A 22,355-nucleotide genomic window follows, 5' to 3' on the forward strand; every position below is an offset into this window, starting at 1 on the left:
ATAGGCCACAGAACCAGGGATTTACAAACAGCAAGTATTAATGCATATTTCACATAAACCACATAATATTATCGGGGCAAAAATATTTCTTCATACTCTAGGTGCAACCATCAGTTGTATACATACCAGCAAGTTAGATTTGTTTTTAGATTCGTTTGTTTTTTTAAGATGGGAACATTAAGTTCAGAGAAGATACCATAGTGCTACATGGTCAGGCTGCATAAGAGAACAGTCTAACCAGGTTTGTTTTCAGATTTTGCTATCACCATATCTGTTGCAGTAAATGAACTTTAGACCTGGAAAAATGCAGCTGAGAGTACTGATTGTTCTCCTAATAGCTAATCAGCTGATTTTAATTGCTTAATGATCTTTCAGCTCAGGAGTCAAACACTGTTCCATACCTAAGCAAAAGTAGTTTTTTATCACTGCACAAGGGTGGTGTGTTTTTTTTTTTGTTGTTGTTGTTGTTGTTTGTTTGCTTTTTGGACACTCAACAGAACTGAACCAATGGTTTGTCAGACTTCGTTCAACACCACACAGGTTTACACGCTTTACAATTCATGAATCCATGAATATCTGACAGAACTGCTGGTAAACGGCTCATGCAAATAGAGTCAAGACTAACATTTAGATCACTGCAAATGGAAAACACTTCTGAGAAACTACACAAACACTACAAATTAGATTGAAAATAAAGCTCTCGCATTTTGCACTTTCAGGACAAAGAAACACCATTTCAAGACATGACAAACTTGATTCTAGAAAATCATTTTGCATTGTTAAGCAAAAGAATCAAGTTGTAGGAATCAGTGGAGTAAGTAATCACTAGTTTTCACACTTTCACAGTAGCTGGAATAATCAAAGGTATATTTTATTACAACCCCTGAGTGGGTAAACATACTCCTTTCTTGAGTAATTGCATACTTTGCAAAGTATGTGCAATCTCCTACAGCTTTTACTATTCAGGAAATAAAGTTGGCAGTCTTAACATCTATCGCGAGCTTTAGCATGTCAAATGGCTGGCTGCTTTTATTTAACATTTTCAAGATAGACTATTTTCTAATTACTCTCTCATATATTGCATTTAGAAAGCATACATGATGAGTCCAGAAATGAAAAAGATCCATTTTGAAAATAAATTTGAAAGAAAAAGTTGCCACCAGCAATTTGGCCAACTTATTTTCTAACAATTTAGTTCTAGGAAAATAACTTCGTTTAAGATTTAAAAACATGAGATGTAAATTCTGAGGATGCCACACAGAACATGGAGGTCAATAAACAGAATCATGGTGTGTCACAAAGAATTACCTGCAGTTCACCTTTTTGCCACAAGGTAGAGGATTGACAATATAAAAAATAATAAATACACAGCTTTTAAAGTATAAACACTATTTGATCTATCCTTTAAAAATGTAAAAAAAAAAAAAAAAAAAAAAAAGTAATAAATCAATCTGATGTTCAACAGGAAGCGTACCTAAGAATTTTAGGTGGTCTGTGTTAAACTACCAGCAGCAAGTCTGTAAGAGCTGTCAGTATGTATGTGTCTTACTGATCTATGCAAGGAAGATAACCAAAGCCATACATTAGTAAAACCCTGCTTCAGGAACTATGCTAAACAAACTTTCTAGACAAAGGTAACCCAAATTAACTTGTGTATTTCCACAATGTCCTGCTCAGAGTGCCACTTCTGAAAGACAGCTGCACTACAGCTGCAGCACTAGATACAACACAAGTTTGGAGCCCAAAGTAAACCAACCTCTGCACAAGTTCCTACATATACTGCAGAGGAAAGCTATAGAAAAATAATACTTAAAAAATATACATATATATTATTTCTCTCATTCTCAGAAACACAGGTTCTGCTTCAGCTCCACAGACCAGCCCTACTTGAACAGAAGTTTGAGGCTCCCAGCGAGAAGCACCCAGATACTACAAAAGTTACAAAGTGGTCTGACTATTCTGCTCCTTCCAGTACTGCAAAGGGAAAAACAGGGTAAGTGTCAAGAATGGTGATAAACTACAGTAGTTAGATTAAACATTTATTTTTCATATATTCACAAAATCTTCACAAAAGTATTGAAACTCAAAAAGGAATTAGACTTGAGTCAAATACAGAGATGAAATGTACAAGACAAATGAGCAGGCAAACTAAAAGGTCTTGAAAGTATTTTACTTCAGATTGAAAAACGAACAGTTCAACTGTTCTGTTTAAATAAAGATTTGCAAGATATACAGTATTTTATGAATACAATGCTGGTCATTTGAGGCAATGTAAAATACCTCAATTCTTCCTTCATGCTTTTTTTTTCTTCTTTTAGAAAGATACTGTTTACCAAAAAGAAACTTGAGCAGTCCAGGAAAAGCTATTTTCCATTAAATTTATGAAAACCATAAATTGAGGCAAACCTAAGATTCCCAATGGAATCAAGATTATCTTCCCGCTACCACCACCTTAAAATTATCACATGCTTATTGGAACACTAATATCTGCACCCTAAGAGTACATTTGCTTTCAACAATGAGGGTGATTCTTTTAAAAACACTTCAGTGTGGTAAATGCGATACAGATCTTTGCAAGTATTAAGTTTTGGAACAGTTTTGCTAATAGCAGCTAACAATACTGGATTAATATAATTTATAAATAATTGTTCCCTAAGCGGTGAACTTAAGTCTACACATTCACAATAATCTAAAACAAAATAAATACTGTGATTATGCATAATGTGGTATAACTTTTACTAGTTTCTATGAACAAAAGCTCAACATCGTGTTGATAAAATTATCTCAAATTAAAATATGAATCTAAAAATTTTTAAAAATATTGTCAAATTAACATCACTTAAGCTTAGTGTTTGAGTAACTGTTATGACTTTCAACATTTCTGGAATAATATATATATATTTTCCTTTTTGAAGTAAAACACTTTAACACATTGAAAATGTTTATTAATTTAAGTGATGACATCAGTTCTGGTCTTATTTTAGCATTATTTTACTTTAAAAATCATTGCACTCATTAGTGCCCAGTAAAGGTCAAGTTGGTCTGTAGAGTTCTGCAAATGTATACAAAAAAAAAAGTTTCTAAAAGCTAATAGTACTTTTTATAAAAGCATCATCTCCAGAACAGCTGCATTAAATACAGCCACGTATGCTAAGTACAGACTTTCCTCTTTAAAGAAATATGTGAAAGTAAATGCCACTTAACATTTTACCATTGAAGTGTCCCAACCCCTTTTCCAAACTATGCCTGTAGTTACACATTTGATTCGCATTCATGGCATCAAGCTTACTGCAGCCTAGGCTTAAAATGTGACTGAACCAGACAAATGTGGAGTTTAAATGAAGTGATAACTAGATCAACAAAGAAAGACTATGAGATATGAAAGGTTTGGGTCTTTAAGGCAATATAAAATATATTTCATTATTTGAAGGTTTTTTGTTTCGTTTTTAATTATTAAGTGTAAATATAAAAATGCCTTAGAGGGGAGTGAGAAAAAATACTTTAATTGTAAAATTTACTTAAAGCTTCAACAGTTATCATCTCCTACAGGAGTTAGCAGAAATATAAAAGAAAAAAACCAACCTGGAAATGGGAGGGAAGGCACAAACAAAGAGGCATGGGATTTAAGCAGCCCAGGAATGCAAACATCTGTAACAAACTGAGTTGTTTTGGTTTTGTTTTTTAAACTGGGGAGAAGGAGAGGGAGAAAAAGAATCAACATCAACCGAACAACCCCCCCCAACGTGGGGAAAAAAAAAAAAAAAAAAAAAAAAAAAGGGAAAAAAAAATGAGGGGGGGACCACTAAGGCAAGGAAGAGAAGGAAGGTGCAACTATAAAACCCCATTGCCTGAAATGATGGCACTCTAGAAAACAAGGTGAAGGTTACTTCTCCGAGATGACAAGCTCAGTGTCTACACGAAGTACATCTACACTTTATACAAATGAAAAATTTCATTTGCCACTATAAACCTTTCTTTCAGAGGAACAGCTTTTGCAGATCAAATGTTCTATTAAATCTCTTAAATGCCAAGAAAAGAAATTCTGAGCAATATAACTAGTAATGTCTCTTTATATGGATGTTAAGATGACAATTCAGATTATTTTCCAAACTAATCCTGAGAAAAATTTATGTTTACAATTTAAACAGTAATGTTATGTAAAAAGTATTAACAAATCCACTATTACAAATGTCAGTTTTCCTATATGGTCATCTATATATACACAATAAAATGGTAAGTATATGCAAAAATAATAAAAAAAATCATGCACAAATTACTTTCACCTTTAAAGGCTGGGTTTCCCTCAAAATACAAATTTTTGCCTTTTCTCCTATTTTTTTTATTTGTTTGTTACCACCCCCTAGACACACTGAGTACTACCCCTACAGGTCAGCATGAGCTGATGGGAAATACATTTATTTTACATTCAAGCTTTAATATCCTAAATGACCCTGTTGTAGCATATGACTTATCAAATGAGCAGCCTTTTTCCGTATTTTTTTAATTTTTTCTCTTTTTAATTTTTTTTCTTTTTTTCCTTTTTTTTTCTTTTTTTTTCTTTTTTTTTTCTTTTTTTTTTTTTTTTTTCAGTGATCAATCTTCATGATCCGTTCCGTGGCGAGCTGGGAAAAAAAATGCAGTTGCTAATCAATGTCTGAACAGTCTGAAGCTCCGGAAGAGATCCAAGGAGTCACTATCAAACTATCCTGTAGCATGAGATCATTGCACACAGAAGAACAGTCATAAAATAGGCAACTATCTACAAAGGTCTGAAAGGGCCGCATCCCTCTTGTGTTTCCTCTTTTTGCCATGGAAGTACTGATGGTGTGATTTGCTGCCTTGATGTTGTTTGTTTGTGACTGAGGTACCGTGGCTTGAGTTTGCTGGACCTTGGAAGCCTTTGTTAGAAGAGCGAAATAACCGTGCAGATCCATGCTGCAAAAATAAAAGAGAGCCTGGTAAGTCAGTGTAAGGAGAAAGTGTGGCAAATACACAACCCCATTTCCAGATAACAAGGACGTTAATAACTCACAGCAGTGTTAACATAAACAACGTGACATGGCAAAAGAAGCTAGGCCATTGCTTAGGCAGCAGCACAGAACCACGTATTTTTCATTTTGTTGGCTGCGACAAAATGCTCATCCCTAGACCCGAAGCCATGCAAATGCAGAGTAATGAGTATATAGCACTTGGAATTTTGAAAATGATAGAACTCTTCTCTCATCCGCTGCACAGCCATCAAAAGAGTGTTTTACAGAAACAGAAGTCCATAATCCAAGAAGAGATGAAGATTGCTCAAATCTATCTTCCCTGCCCAGTTAAGACAACACTCTTTTAAGACCAAGGCTAATTTTATATCATGTCTTTTTGCAGATGGCACGTTATCTCAGATTGTGCATATTCACATTCCAGCAACAGAATTTAGTAGTATATATCCAAGGCCTGTTTTGTTTTTTAAACTTCCTTGTTACTAGCTAGAGATCACCAGCAAACAGGAACCAGCAAGTCTTCAGAATTACTTTTCAGGAATATTACTCCAGAAGATTCCAGACTAGGACTTTTCTAATGAATGAAAAATAAATTCTGAAAAAGTGTAAAAATGTAAATTGCATCTATCCAGAGGTATATTGTACATATAGGCATACAGCATTTCCAGATTACTGAGTTGTCACAGAAGTATTCTCAACATGAGAAACCCTCTAGTATAAGCTCTGGCAGGTCTCATCATAAAGACATTTGAATTTAAGCGGAAATTAAAGGAATTTCATGTCAGCAAGTATCTCCATCTCCCTTAATAGAAGATATTTCAACAAGGATCAACAGCTTGTCGTAGTTTAAACATACATTTTTGCTGTTTGTTAAAGTGCATGCAAATCTCATTAGATCTCAAATTCAGCAGTTAAGACTAGACCAACATGATTTTTGCATAAAGGAAACTTGGACAACACAAGTGCATGCTTCTGGCAAATCTAGATTTCCCCAAACAAAGTCACTCCAATTTAGTCTGTGTAAGGCTAGGAAAAGCACCATTATAAATTCACCTCTCTAACCTAAATAGAGAACCAGGTAATTTTTAGACACACTCAGTGCTCAAAGTTTTCTAGTAGGGCAAAGGGGAAGAGAAAAACACACTGTTTTCTTTCCAGAACAAACTATCCTTCCATGGAGGGCATGTGTAATATTCCAATAATCTACACAGTTGTTGCTTTTAAACATTTCACAAACCTGAGATTTGTTCGTGTTGCTGGATGTATTGGCTGTTTGGCTATTTTGTGTTTTCCCACTTGACTGGGAGGATTCCAGTGATACTTCTTGTGACCCCACTCTGTTTGTCGTAGACTGACGACAACTCAATTGTTTAGAGGTTTTGCAAGGTGTTCCATCAGAATCCTTCAGGAAAATTTAAAGTATTAGTGAGTTTTTCTTAAGAATAAGTGAGTCTTTCTATAAAGTGAGTGAGTTTTCCCTTAAAATTAAAGCTAGCAATGGGCAAAACTTGAAAGGTGTTTATTAAGTATTAAAACTTGCAATCCAGAATTCTTACTGAGTCAACAAACTGTTTTAAAAATGTATTGGTAAATGATTGTGATTTGGTGCTTTATCTTTTATTTATTTATTTATTTATTTATTTTTAAACAGAATTCTCATTCAAGCTTTTTTTTTTTTTAAATAAGGCATTTTGTATTACTTTTTAAGCATATGGCTTAGGACTACCAGTCTTTTTTTGAAATACAGTTTTCTCAGAGAAAGGAGGGCTATGAAGCTTTACATCTACTGTATTCACTTTCCCACACGTTTTGTGTTAAAAAACACACTGCAATTTACACGTGTAGAAATTGCATAAGAGGTAACATCTTATGCAAGTTAGGATTCTGGATGAAATAATTAACTAGGATTCTGAGCTTTTTGCAGCAATATAAGTAAAGAAAACAAGTAAATTGGAAAAGGCAAAATGCAGACAATCTCCAGTACTTACTACATCACTAGAACTGGACAGTGTAGATGATGACGATGATAAGGGACCTGATGAAGAATTTGAAGAATGTTTACTAAGTGTTTCTGAAGTTTTATTTCTAGGTTTTCCCAGTGCTTCGTTCTCTTCAGCAAGATTATTGTTGCATTTGTCCAGCTGCTGATTATCTACTATCAAGGTTACTCCATTACCTATTAAAAATGAAACAGAAGAATCACCACCCATTAACTGACAAAATTTATGTTGCTCTATTTTTTTTCCCTCTCAATATACACACCCATTCGGGTTCTATGTATCTATTACACCCTGCAGGACACGTACAGACACCTATGCACATACATACTTCCATTACCTACAAGCACATTTGTACATGTGTTTGTACATACTGGGTACAGCAACCAAAACTCTGCAGAGGCCTCGGTAGTTTCCTGACAAGACCCATGATTCTATGACACTATGAAAACCATCAAGCATTACACACGGTTCAAGACAGAAGTTAGAAATAAGGCACGGAAGAAAGTAGTAACAGAGCTCAGATGTGCTGTTTAAATAAGATTGTTTTATGACGTGCTTAAACTGCTCTAAAAAATACAGGTTTAAATACAGTTCCTGTGAGCCCAAAATTCTGCAACTCCCAGTTGTCTTCTACTGGAGTTGCTCGGGTCATAAGAACTGTAAATAATTCTCATTGTATGTTTGTACGATACCCTAAACTGAAAACATGAGATACAGAACACTTCTATCTCACTAACTTCTGTCTTAATAAATAAAAAGAATCAGAACTTAAATCTAAACTAAACCTGCAAGATGAGCACTGTAATGCCATCATTACCCTCCTATCTTAGGTTTCTTATTTTTAAACTGACTGCTTTGTCTCACATAAGGCACATTGGAGTCACTTCTGCTTCTTTCCTAGTAGCAGAAAAAGCTTTTTTTTTTTTTTGTCACCTTGAATTGACTTTCTGATAGATTTATGTAGTATATGTTTATCTCACCGCTAGCTTTATTTATTTACAATTTAATATATATGTCACAATAGATAGCTAAGTACTGCTACAGAGCTTGCAGTAATGAATGAATGGTGGTTAACTGCCACTACCAAGTGGTACAGCTGTGCCATAGAAGCCTACAGACTGATAAAACAGAAATGGCCAGAAACACGTTGTATTTGCAGGGACAGTGGGGGGAAATCACTAACAAAAGCTTTTAAAGCAAATAAACAAAAACCCAGCCCAACCTGAAGATGGGGTCATCTGTCATCTTTGAGCAGTATCTAACAGGAGAAGACTTCTAATACCTAACATTCTGAAATGAACTGTAGAGTATTAAAATTAATTTTAATTTGAAAATTTCCAGCCAGCAGATACACGCACACCAAAACAGGGTGGCAACTTGTGGGTGGGGTCAGAAGACGGGCAATGAAAATAAAGATGATTTTAAAGGATGTTTCCAGCAAGTTCTCTGGATAGATTTAGTGTATTTCCATTTGTCAGTAGTAAAAATTGTGATTGGTATTTTAGTATTTCTCTTAAGACTTGTTCCACTTATATGGTCAGTCCTGGCTTAAATACTGCTTCTGTAGACAGACAGACTTCAAATACTTTAAAAAGAAATAAAAATACCAACACAAGGCAAGGACTTAGATTTAAACTAGCATCCCTAGTGATCCTTTTTAAAACCTTGTCCACATTTTAAGGGACAAGGAAGTGCAACAATAACAACACATGTAATTTAAATTTGAAGTTTTTCAAAAGCTTCCTTTGTAAGCCAGCATGCTTTACAGACTGTAACTTTACAGACTGTACAGACTCTATGCTGAACAAATTCATCAACAGCAGAACAAAGATGTTGTGGGATAGCCTCTTTATTCTTGTACAAAACTGAATTTTCTGGGTGAAAACAAAAGAAAGTTCATCACCTCTTCACTAGTAAAGCAAATTCATGTTAAAGGTGCATACACGTGGAGCAAAAGCAGCAAAAAATTTACATAATCAAAATACGCAGGAAGTTTCCCACCACCAGCCAAGCTTTGACAAATCTTACCGTTACATGAAGACTCGGTCCTACTTTGCATTCCCCACTGTTTTGATATCCAGTCTCTGTACGTGGCCACTTCTTGTGTTACTCTAATTATTCTACCTAATATACTGTAAACCAGGAAAAGAAAAAAAAAAAGAGAAATACCCCACACAATTAATTTTAGGTACCCAAAATACAAGCAATTAATGTCTGAGATTTAGACTCAAAAAATTTACCTTTCAGTTTCGTTGTTGGGATAATATTTAGCTATTGGGGAAACTGCATGGCTCAAAACAACATAGGCATAATCAAAAGCCTGTTTCACTTGCATGGCACCATATGAACTTCTCCCAACATCATTACCTTAAAATAAAAATATAAATAATCATGGTTTCAGTTTCATGTCTATATCTCCTTTCACACATGGGACAGTTACATTGTTTTAAAACTTGGCCTCAAGTCCCATCTCACTACAGTAACTTCTTTTAGAAAACAAGAGTATTAGTGAAGCCTAAATATACGAGAGAGTTTAGAAAACCTATAGTTGTTTACATATACGGAAGTCCAAAAAGGAAATTCTGCATGTAAAAATTTAATACGTGAAGAAAAATATTAACTGTATACTGCACATATAATAAATACTATCCCGGCTGACATTTTTTAGGTTGGAAGTATGTTAACTCTTTCCTAAGAGCAGCATTTGATTCACCATTTGAGGATCTGCCTATTCATGTCAACAATCAACCTTAACGTAAGAGTAAGGCTACAGAAGGAAATCACTGTGTGTTTACGTGACTTTATAGAATCAAAGAGGAGGGTGGACATAAGCACAGACATACAGTATAAGGTGCAACTGTGGTACTGGCAGGCACAAGGCTGGCAGGGAGCAGATGTATATACCTGTATATCTAGCCCATACTCAGGCTTGTGCTGCTGCAGCCTTGTCGTCATCACCACTCTAGGGGACAGCGAAGTTGTTTGGCACGCCTTCTTATACCCCACCTCCACCTCCTGACTGTAATATAGGCGTGCTCTTGGATAACACGGTAATTTTTGCTAGCAATATCTTAAAAGAAAATAACCATGCTATTTGGAATATATCTTGTGTTCATACATGTTTGATTTTTCGTGGTCACTGCACTATTCTTTGGTTTAACTCCTTTGAATTAAGCATTCCCTTAACTGTTTTCTTAGTTGATAAAGCGAAACTTATTGACTTTTTGGTTTACGAGGATACCTGGCTGTAACGGATCTTCAATATACAGCATTGATGGTCTATAGCCATCCAGCATACTTTTTTGCACTTCATCCTTGGCAACATAAGAGCCACCATCCTTTATTCGGATTCCAGTCTTCAGATAATTGAAGTGACGTCCATATAATTCAAAGAACTCTATTAAAAGAACACCATAGTTGGCACTGGGCATGCAGGCATCTTCTCTGGGATGCAGCTATTAAGAAGAGAGGAAAAAAATGATTTCCTTAAGATTTCAAGTGCCTGTAAGTTCTCTTTTGTTTACCTTTATATCCTTTTCTATTTCCAAGCAAGCATGCCTAATAAATAATACATAATAAAGCAAACATATCTCAATGTAGTAACTATTCTTAACAGAGCAGTTCTGCATCTTTAGGACAAGATGCAGTTAGAACTTTTATAAACTCATTACCTCTTAACAATAAGGCTGGCAAGAATCACTGCTTCTATATTTGATTTTTAAAAACGTTTTTAATATTTACATATTTTGTATTTGAACTTTCAGTTCAGTAAGTGAACTTCCAGTGCCAATGGCATAGTTTGTGTAAAAAAGCACAGATGAGTATTCCAGAATCAGTCTGCGCTTCAAAAACCTGTGTTTGGAATACAAATGCAAGATTTTAACATACAAAGCTATATAAATGATTCCCTCTACTGTTAACTATGCAGTCTGAGAGATTATGAACTAGGTTTCTAACCGATACAGAACTTGACTGGATATCAGTTTGTTTTTTTGTGAATGGCTATACCACTAGTCACAATTAGACAAAATTAAGACTAGGAGAGATTCTCGTTTCTTTCACAAAGATATGCCTGTTGCCTTCATTTCTTTTGCTGCTCAGCAGTCAATTGAAAACACCACTGAGCAAACACTGATCTCCAGTTCAAGGCTCAGCTTTAAAAGTAACTACAGTCTGCAAAAGTATAAACGTACTTTAGTACAAGAATAAAAATGCGGTTGGTAAAGTCAGAACTTGACTACCTCTTGCTTTTGCAGTATTTTTCTCCCCCAGACATAACAATGTATTTTTAGCTTACATATTTTGTTCTCATATATTTAAAAGAAAGATGTAAAATGTTTTATTTCGTACCAGCTTAAAAACCTAAGACAAGCAAACAAAATTATGTTGCACTCATTAAAGCACTTACAGGATACATGACTTGGAGAACAAGTGTTATAAAGGACAGCTGCATCTAACACTAACCTTTGTAGCTTGTTCCAGAGAAATTACTCAGTAGTCAAGTTATTTTACCATGAACGACAAACATGCCTGGTATTGATACACTAATAGATGTTCCAAACACCTCTTCTAGTACTGGTAGTACCAGTATGGAAGGAAGAGTAGAAGGCGAGTGGGATGCCTCTATTTTTAAGTGAAAAGGGTGTGCAAAACCACAAATAGGAGAGGTTAAGTTATTAAGCTTAAAAACTAAATTCCTTAACATAGAGTCCTTTTGCACCAAAAGCATTAGATTTCATTCAGCTTACCTGAAGGAAACTGACAGCCATTAAAAAAAGACTGTAAGAACCAATTCCACCTGTGAATACTTCATTAAGGTCCCTCTGCAACAGGAACTGTTTCAATACTAAAACTAGGTAGGGTAACACAGGGTATTTCTGAAAAAGAAGAACAAAGGCTTTAGGACTGCATACATACAACTGATGCTAAAAGCATATCAAAGCTAGGTGCTGTAAGTCTCAAAGCTAGATAGAATTCTGACTTCTTATTTTTAATAACAGGAGAAGCTGAGTGCTCTGCCTGCGATCAAGACTGTTATTTTACCTCTTCAACTCTGCTTAGAGTTACTAACAATGGAAGAAAAACTATTACCTCACAAAATCAGTGCAACTTCATTTGAATATGTAAACACACTTGCTTTTATAATACAAATGAGAATGAAAACAAAGGAATAACTGTGGAGATAATCAAGTCTGTAACAGAAACTGCCTGCTACATCCAAGGTGATAACCCAAAATGAACTGGGACTTCTGTCCTGTGAGTACTTGAGATGCCTGGAGATCATAACAGCCCTTCAAAAAGTTTGTCTGCAGAGATTCCCTGAGGGGGTGAGTAAGCTGCGCGTGGGAGAACCTGGACCTTTTGGACAGCAATGGAGGCTGGGGCTACACCTGCACTCTGCACACCCTCCTCACAGGGGAGGGGTAAAAGGGGCTCAACACCATCTCTCCTCTTATAATCACGGAGCTAAGAGATGTGGATCGGGGTGTCCATGCTACCTGCTGCGAGCAACCTCTCCCCCGCCACAGCAAGCTCAGCTGCCTGTGTCCAAGGCCAGTTGTGTGGCCTTGACTTGGGCTGCCAGCAACACAGCTGCAGGAGAAAACACCTTGCGAGAAGCCTTGCTGCGGTCCCCTGCTTTGCTCAAGAGCTGCTTTTCATCCCAGTGGTTCCCCTTGGTGCCTGCAAGAGCCACTGCTGCACCCTACCCAACCCCTTGCTGATGCTGCCCCTACCTGCTGGTTTCCTGAGCCTCCACCTCTTCGCTCTGGGCTTGGCTGGACTGTGAGCTGCCCAAGTGCTGTCACCAGACCTGCTCTGCTCTTCAGGCACCAGCGGGCTGCACCCTTGGCTGGCAGGGATCCTGCCCGGGGGCTACCCCGTCCTTCCCCAGGTGTGCAGCCCACTCTCACTGTGCCCTGATGCAAAGCCAAAGCAGCCTCTCCAGAGGGTTGCAAATAACCTGGGCAACAGGAGCACACCAGCACTTCTCTCTTTTTTTTTTTTTAAGCACCAGAAAAACAAATGCCGGCTCAAGAGAAGACTATCTCCTATGTTGAAGCTAAGAAGTATGTGGGTACAGAAAATCACAGGATCGTCTAGGTTGGAAGAGACCTCCAAGATCACCTAGTCCAACCTCTGACCTAACACTAACAGTCCCCACTAAACCATATCACCAAGCTCTACATCTAAATGTCTTTTAAAGACCTCCAGGGATGGTGACTCCACCACTTCCCTGGGCAGCCTGTTCCAATGCCTCACAACCCTCTCAGTAAAGAAGTTCTTCCTAACATCTAACCTAAACCTCCCCTGGCGCAACTTTAGCCCATTCCCCCTCGTCCTGTCACCAGGCACGTGGGAGAACAGACCAACCCCCACCTCGCTACAGCCTCCCTTGAGGTACCTATAGAGGCAACTGGGCAAGTATGCAGGGCTTGATGGACTTAACTAAAAATAAACTTGCAGAGAATAACAGAAACGTAACCACCCTCTGTGCTGCAGAAAAAACAAATACAGATTACCTGTCCATCACAAGGCAATGTGACAACACACAAAATGTAAAAACTGAAAGTAACTACCAAATTTCAGGTAGGTGTCTTGTGATAATGACATTACCAAGGCATATGCACGTGATTTATAATCCTGATGATTTAAAGTGCTTGCTTTACTCAGATTTAGAGTTTTCTGAAGAACTTTTATTTGCCTAACTGTTGAAATACTTTCCTGCTGTCTGTTAATTTGTTTAAAAAATAAACCAAACACAAAATAAAGCACTCAGTAGTAGAAAAGCAATACCAAATCACTAAAATGATGCACTAAATGCACTTCATATCTCTACACAAAGCATGAAGATCCACATACAATTTTCTGCTGTAAGACATTAACCATGAGTGTACAATGCACTGAGTAGAGGAAGAAAAGTAAATGAGTATAAACACATTTTAATACATCCTATATATTAAACAAAAATATTGGCAATGGTACCTACAAGATAGCTGTCAGTGAACTCCTGAACAGTAACTTGTTAAATCTAACTTATTCTACTTAATTGGCATTTGTACACAGAAACAACAGATACTCAGTCTAGAACAAGATTATTCCTCCTTGCTGCAGGAATGCAGAGTGATACTGATTTATGTTCAAGGAGCCACAGCTAGAAGAGAACATCCAAAGTCAGTATTAGTGTGTTTTCCTTAGTCACTGTATCATTATGACTTCTCCATGTGTACTTTCTTTGTACATTTTGCTATCTACAGGCCTTTTAGTGCAATGCAGCAGAAATCTAGGAACTTCATGCAACAGTAACAGCAAAAAAATAATTGAGTGAAAGTGTATCTGTAGTAAGGATGCAGTCAAAGTAAAACAGAATCAAATTAACTCATCATATGTTCAGCTCTATAGCTCTATCATAGTGTTGCCTAACCTTGATAAAATCTTTGATGAGCTGGGCTGCTTTAACCCCATTCTGTACATTAAAGCTGATATCAACTTTTACTTCAGTGAAGGAATCTGTCAGTTTAATAATAGGTACCTGCAAAAGAAAGAAAGATTAAGTCAACACAGACTCCCAAGACACATTTGGTTTCATTAATGACTTCAGTAAAACTGAAATATTTTATGAATTGCAGAGGAAGTGGATAAAGAGAACAGGAGGACTTCTATCTAATTATGAGCTCACTCTCCTTGCCAATCTGTTCAAATAGATGTTGATTTTATTTTTAAATTCATATATGCGATTTCCAATTTGCTCTTCTGTTTTAACTGAACTTAACACTTCAGCTTCAAATTATTTATTTTGCATTGTTTTTAGTCAGTTTCTGGTGCAGAAGCATAGTTCTATTGGGAAAAACAAACACCAGAGGGAGACAAATGCTTAAGAAATAAAGATAAATTGTAACAGACATCCTCTTAAGAAAAAAAACAGATTCCTCATCAAAACGATCTTTAAATAAGAAGCGCAAGGTACTGAGAGCACTCTAATATATCTCCATCTGTGTGGCTTCCAAATTATCTCTTTTACTAATAATAGCCATTAGTTAGACACCTGTTTAAACCCTTACCATAGTTTTATAATAAGCAAAAGATAGGATGTTATAATGGAATTGATCCTATCCTGCACAAGAAACACCCCTAAATGTTCATATATGCCTGTACTTATTACTTATATATGAAAATGTATTGTGTTTGCTTGCTTGCAATAAATATATAGCATTTACTTATGTACTAACTCAGTCCAGAAATTCCAAATCTGATCACATTAATTCTAGCATGACTAGCATAACTACATTTGAAAGCAAGCACGTGCTGTATGGAAAATCCAAAAATATTCCCCAGCAGAAGAAATGCTTCTTTTGTGACAGTATCAATTATTTTGTCAGCAAAAAAAAACTGCACTACATAAAAGTGTTCTGTTTTGAATCTATACATATATATTCTGCTCTTATGATAATTCATCCTTTTAAGAAAGATCTTTCTTTGACTGGAAATTTAGCTTAGAACAAGGAAACACCCTCCTTCCCCAAACTTACAGTTGCTTTATCTAAAACCTTTACTGAGTTTTCATCTGCTACATTGTGCTTTCTAAGAGCTTCTTCCAGCGTCCAAAGAGGTAATGTCTCCCATTTCCCAAACACAACTAAATCAATATCACTGAAACAGAAAGAAAACAAGGGTTATATTCAAATTAAAAGACCAATACACCAAAAAGACAGACTACCCACACATAACTGGAAGAAAGTTCATGGAATGATAGCTTAACCAAGAAATTTATTCTTGTTTTGTCTTAGGAAAGGGGCGGGGATAAGCCCTTAAACTTGGGGAGATATAGAACATTTCAGATTACCAAGGAGAGCTATACATATCAATCAATTGGCTTGCCTGGCAGAAAACCAACACCCACTCACCCCCCCAAAAAAAACCTGAAAGCATTCTGGGGGCCTTTTCATAACTTGAAGGGGGTTTTCTGGGTGATCAGAGCATCAGAGTGGGCAGGTGGTAAGCAGCTGATGGGGAGCAGGGAAGAAGCGAGAAAAACACAGCAACTTTGACTTCAGGAAGCAAGAAGCTGTTAAATAACATCAAATCTGCTAATTAACCTCACTCATTAACTCAACTCCTTGAAGAAGTGCCTCTGCCCCTCTATGCTTCCCCCTATGCACACTGACATTCATACAGAGGGAACTGTAAACTTAATTCCTCTTTGCTCCTCAACTTCTTTCCTCTATCTCTCCTGCTTGGTTGGGAACATAAAGGCGGCGAGTGTACAACCCTACAGTTAGAGCAGCCAGCCACTGCAGTAATAGGGACCTGTTACTGACATAACAGAAAACGCCAACAAATTTACGAATGCTTTTTTTTTTTCCTCCTGCACCGTTTTTACAGGTCTGCCCATTCACATATAATGATGCTTAAACAATCTCGAAGTGTTCAAAGAAACTACATCTGCCTTAGACAAAACATCTCGCGCCAACAACTCATGTCAGCAACAGGCAAGTTCAGCACCAGTTCAGCTGCATACCATTTAGCTGACAAGGACAGGCAGCATTCAGTGAGTTTCAGAAAACTATGTTTAAAACCTGCTTGGAGAGCAGGAAATGGTGCTGAACACTTCTCTCCTAATTTACCTAAACTAAATGAGTGTTAAACCTACTCCTGTTGCTGACGGTTAGCAGTGGGAGACGTTTTTCTGATGCACACCGAGACAGAAAAGGCAGCTCTCTCATCACCTCAAGTACACCTCAGTGTTACCTACAAGATAACATAGAGATCCAGCAGCTGAACAAGCATGTATGCAAATCCTCAGTATCAGCTGAAGTAAAAGAATATCAGACAAACTCTAACAGAGTAACAGAATTAAAAACACACTGTATGTCTTTCTGAATCTAAGAACCTGAAATCTAGATTAACTATTGACTCCCTGATGAGTGGGCAAAAACTGTGGCAAAGGGGAGCTCTGTTGGAAGGCAACACTGAATTAATTACCAACACGAGGATGTTGGTTAATTTGAAAGTCTGGGAAAGTACTGCCACAGGCACTTTTTTCTGTAGGCCCGTACTGTTTTCAGAATATCCACATTTGTTCTCCACCAAATACTCAGCTGAAACTGATACGGAGGAAAAGTAGTACATGAAATCAAACAGAAAAGAGTAAACTTTTTTTGTTATTGCATCAGCTTCAAAAAAGTAAATACAGTAAAGAACTATAGCTATCACTCATGAGGACAGAAATCTCTCTCTTGAACTACCAGCATATGAGTTCAACCAAGCCCTTCTATAATCTACAAAAAAAGGCCAAGAACAAAGCTAAATGTGAAAACAATGTATATTTGTAGACCTCGCTTTTAATCTCCCAAACAAAAAATGAGTAGTTCAGCTTTCCCACAACTCCTTAGACTAAAACAACCCACACAGTATCTCTCTTGATATGACAGACACTTTCTTTTCATTAGGAGACAAAACCACTCAGGTATCACTTGCAGTCAGTAGTAGGTATTAATTCCTCATGTACCTAAAGAATATTTTGGAATATTTACAGAACTTCAAGTGTTAACCTCAGACTCATGCTATGTAAATGTGTTTATCCTCTGCAGCCATTGAAGCCTTTTATTCTATTTCTGTCAAAAATATTTACATTTTCTATACAGAGGACACCAATGAACAGTAAGTTGTTGTTTTTTTTTTTTAGTGAAAACTAGGACTAGATTTTGAAAAGGCAGAGATTGACTATTGTACAGATTTCACAAAATACAACAAATCAAAACAGTACTATGTGCAATCTTTTATCTTCAGTGCTAACATTAACAAGATAAAGTTACATATTTTGATTTAACTGTGGAGATGCTGAAATCCAGCTTTCCCTTTTAAGACTAAAATTATTTTGGTTCAGTCACTTAATGAAGCCAAATCACAAAATAAGCCTTTTTCTTTTTTGACAATTCTTATCTTTTTCTGATCCTTGTAAAATCTATATAGACACATATTACTGTTAGTAGTTCTGATTATTGTGTTTCTATCCATTTTGCAGAGTGTTAATAGGTTAACCCTGTCTTAATTCAGCAAGCATACCCACAAGTAACAGCTATTAGGAGATGAGGTAAATCACTACAAAGGCACGGATTCCTGAGGGTATCTTTTTACTTGTGTGGAATTTACACTGTAAAGTTACTAACCTCGTAGGTAAATATAAACCAGTTTTAAAACTTCCAAATATCTGCACCTGAAACACAAGAACAGTATATATGAAAACAAATTTTCAGACTTCAGAAGACAAACAAATTCTATTAAGTTGCATGGAGGGATGGCTATTGCAACCCTCCATTGGTAGATTTTGGTATTGCTAACAGGCACATTACGAACGGAAGTACTGTCACAGCATTTACATCTTCAGTGTCGTATAAACAATTAATCTTCATTATTATCACCCACATAAGTACAGATAATAATGTTTACAACCTTGACTTTTCTCCTACAAAATCTTCTTTGTAATGGCAGAACTTTTCACCATGAAAACTTGGCAAAAGCCATAAACCAAAAGATTTAAAAAATGAAACAAACAAAAAACGATGACTGACAGAACAACAAAACCAAAACCAGTATTAGTTCTATTTGTTTTCTTGCTTTTGTATCTTAAAGTATACCCTTTAGCTTTTAAACAAATTTTCAAATTTAGGTTTAATATATTTCCACTGCGCTGCATACTTGGAAAAAAAAAAAAAAAAAGTAATTTTTTTCTTTCTGAATTATAGAGCAGGTAGCACAACTCTGGTATTTACGCTTCAACAACAACAAAATAGTTTCAGGAATTTTCGTATCACACAGATTTAGTTCACCTTGCTGGATTTTTCCTAGCACCAGAGGCTTAAATGGCCAGGTATCTTTTGTAAGCTGTCCAGAACCACATTCTCATTAATGTAACTAAGCCTCACTGGGAGGTCAGACTCACATGCTGAGTCTCCAAGGGGGACTGGTGAGACTTCAAAGGAAAGATACCTACACATTTGGACTAATTTTCAACCAGACTGTCTTCTGATGTGTTTCCTGGAGCCACCTAACAGAGTTATGTATTCCGCTCTAATGAGTCTCACAAACTAGCTTGATTTCCACTATCTGTATGTCAAGTGACCCACTTTTTGTTTTTCTCCTTTGGGATAAGAAAAAAGGGAAGATGGGAAAAAATGATGTTCTGTAAATAAGTGCCTTGATAGTTTAAGAGACTAAGAAGCAGTATGAGTGCTTCCTGTTGATTATTTTACGTTACTTCACACTTTAACCCTTCTCACCTCCACCTCCAACAAAAAGCACACACTTGCAGTAAATTTATGTTGAAAGTTCATAGCTCTTCACACTAGAAAAGACTGCAAGAGATGTTACTGTGCTAGTATCAATATTTTACTAGACCTTGACAAAAGCATAAAGGCATGACAAAGCTAGGAATGTAATAAAAACATTATTTTTTTCTTAACACAGGATAATAAAAAAAGCATCCTCTGTCAAACTGTTTGGGTCCAGTCAAACCAGGATTTATTCTGACACCAAAGAAGTCTGAAAAGTACTTTTGCACAATAAAACAAACAGTGATGGGTTCAGAAGTCTAAATATGCTTTCACATTATCAAACAAAATAGTGTCTTCAACTGAACAGCAAAGAAAGCCTTTATTGAATAAACAATCCTGAAAGTATTCATAAACTTACTGATACAACATATATGACCTTTACTGAAAGGAATGAGAGAACATCTGCTATTGTACAATAATTTGGAGTATGAGAAACACTGAAATATTATAAAAGACACCCACACCCACACTTCAATCCCTTTCTCACCAAATTGGTAGAGATTGAAAGGGAAAAGTGGGGAAGTCAGAACAGAAATTTAAAAACATGTTGATTTATTATCAAATTAGAATCATAACCCACAGTAGCTGTGTAGCCATTTTCATGTTTAAAGCATCCCAAAAGCAGGATACTGTTATGTCATGAGAGACATAAACGCTGTTTTCTGTGGAGTGCCAACACTGATGATTATATTTTTTTCTATGTGGACAGAGATAAGTATTTGCATCCCTAATATTTCAGAGGACTGTAATGGACTCTTAGTGCTGTATGTTATTGTTAGTATTTATCCTACACTTCCGCAAATTTGTTCATGTTAAATTCCAAAGTTCCTGAAGGAGCTTTACGGATGCTGTGTCCAAAAATATCCTCACTATGCAGAACAGAACTTGGAAACTCACAAAATCTTGTGAAGTCCTTGCTAACAAAATCTCCCCCCCCCCCCCCAGTCAAAACAAACAATCTATCAATCTATACATAGCCAATTAAAACTCCTCTTTCTGCTATGCTGTTAAGTTCAAACACTGAATTTTCTGAAGGCCATGAAAATAAATAGGGTTCATCTTCCTAGTTCTATTGCCGATCAGTGCATTTTCACAACTGAAGTGCATGAGGTATGCAGCATGACATCTGCAAGGCCACAGACTACTCAGACACAAAGTTGAAGACATTATGACAAATGTATCCTAAACTCTATTGTCTAAGTCAGTATTTATTCAATACTCAGTTTTTCACATTCAACTGGTCAAAAAAACTTTGTCTAAAAATGCCTTAATTTAATGTTTTGGGTTGCTCAGTTTCAGTGTAATTAAAGCCTTTCTTATGGTCAGAGCATTGCTGATGCCAAGAACAGTTCTCACTTACTAGGAATGTTTCCTTCTAAGCACATTCCCTTGAGTAAGAGAGCAAATGACACAATTGCTAATTTCTATAAATAAAGTAACAGCTTAGGACACCTAGTTTTACCCCCCCCCCATCTGTTTTTTCAGCCTTTCCCTAAGTGGAACAGGAAAAAAAATATAAAAATGTGCATGCACACATTCTACACTCTCTTTTTACAGTTAGATTCATGAAGCCCAATTTTACTTTTCTTGGTATCTGAATTTTACAAAGTGTCTTACTAAAGCGGTTTAGTGAAAAACTACAAACTAAATGTGTATGTTTAACTTAAAAGTTTATTTTAGCTGGATTTGCTGCATTTATCAGTCAAAATGAACAGCTTAAACATTAACTTATCACCTTAGACTACAGCTGAAGCTGACGACATTGGACCAGACAGCAGTCCACCTTCTCAAAGCATGTACTCAAATCTTCCAAGTAGCTAAACCAATACAGATTTTCGAAAGGTTAGTGATTAACTCAAATGGCTAAAAAAAAATCCAAAAGACCATCAAAGTTGAAGACAGTTAGCTCAGCAGTTAGTTCCCAAGTAGGTCTGTAAAGTATTAGAAAAATGACATTACAGTAACTGCCAGGCTATAAGCTGGCATGCTTCCCATTCTTAAAAAGATTATGGGCTTTGAAAAACAGTATCAGTAGGTTAGATAACTGTTTTCTCAAGTCATACTTTTTTTTTGGTTTTGTTTTAAATATAGAATACCTAGCTAGCTTTTACGGGTCAAGTCTGTCCTACAAATGCTTAGAGTACCTTGGGAAGCAGTAAGTCCTTGTGTACTATTCAAAATGTCAGCAGTAACAAGGGAAGATCCCATGCTAATAAATGCACTCGCCCCATTATGCTAAGAAGCCTGCAGCACACAAACTTGTCTGGAAATAGTAGCACCTAGGCTGAAGCAAATTTTGGGGGGTGAAATCCACTACTACAAGACTTTGGCAAGGTCTATCATGGTTAGAACTGTTCAATGCCAGCACAGTTTCCTACACTACTTCTTGTCACACTGGCACCCTGCTACTCCTGCTCTTCAGCAGCGCCTACAGCACTGGGTCTCTTGGTTACAGGAGAGCTATATAATACCTGTGAGATATGCTGGTGGCTGACACAGTTCCCTTGGAAAAATCTCTGCTTTTCCTCAAAGAGAAAATTACCAAATATATAATACTGACTATACCAATCCTCTGTAATTCTGTAACAAAAGCTGTGATGGAGCAACGCGCTCCTTCCATGTTACACATCACTAACACGTCCGTAACATGAACCATGAGAGTGTATTTTACACACACACACAAAAAAAAACACACATACATGTACAGCTCATACAGAATTCCATCAGTCATTCTGCCAAATTCTAAAAACATTTTCCAAAAAACAGGTTAAGAAGATCTGAAATGAACAGTGGGTTAAAGTCACTCATGTCGTAACATTACCTTTTACTGTGGCAGGATCAAAGAGCATTCCTTATAATAAAGATTTCTGCTGTCTGAATTTGGTTTGCTATTCTAGTTAACAAGTCCTTATTTTCAGCTACTGTTATCTATATTTATCTTTAGATAAATGACTGAGGCTACAGATCTGCATTCTGGAAACGAACATGTTAGTAGAGGGATGCAATTAAACTAGAGTCAGTTATGCTAAAAATCC

The 22,355-nt window shown here is 36.5% G+C and overlaps 1 protein-coding gene across 1 annotated transcript in view; it reads right to left on the bottom strand.

Moving 5' to 3' along the window:
• Window positions 1-2,102: 2,102 nt before the first annotated feature.
• TENT4B (terminal nucleotidyltransferase 4B) overlaps window positions 2,103-22,355 on the bottom strand; it is a 40,786-nt gene continuing 20,533 nt past the window's right edge. Inside the window, exons 3-12 of the mRNA XM_084294618.1 lie at window positions 18,157-18,203; window positions 15,517-15,637; window positions 14,412-14,519; window positions 11,737-11,865; window positions 10,230-10,443; window positions 9,229-9,355; window positions 9,017-9,120; window positions 6,977-7,164; window positions 6,226-6,390; window positions 2,103-4,935 (exon numbers count right to left, since the gene is read on the bottom strand). Coding sequence (XP_084150744.1) covers window positions 4,756-4,935; window positions 6,226-6,390; window positions 6,977-7,164; window positions 9,017-9,120; window positions 9,229-9,355; window positions 10,230-10,443; window positions 11,737-11,865; window positions 14,412-14,519; window positions 15,517-15,637; window positions 18,157-18,203 — 1,383 coding nt within the window. The 3' untranslated portion in view covers window positions 2,103-4,755. The remainder of the gene's footprint in view (window positions 4,936-6,225; window positions 6,391-6,976; window positions 7,165-9,016; window positions 9,121-9,228; window positions 9,356-10,229; window positions 10,444-11,736; window positions 11,866-14,411; window positions 14,520-15,516; window positions 15,638-18,156; window positions 18,204-22,355) is intronic.

Source organism: Netta rufina, assembly GCF_964035555.1.
Source record: "Netta rufina genome assembly, chromosome: 13".
Classification (NCBI taxonomy): domain Eukaryota; kingdom Metazoa; phylum Chordata; class Aves; order Anseriformes; family Anatidae; genus Netta; species Netta rufina.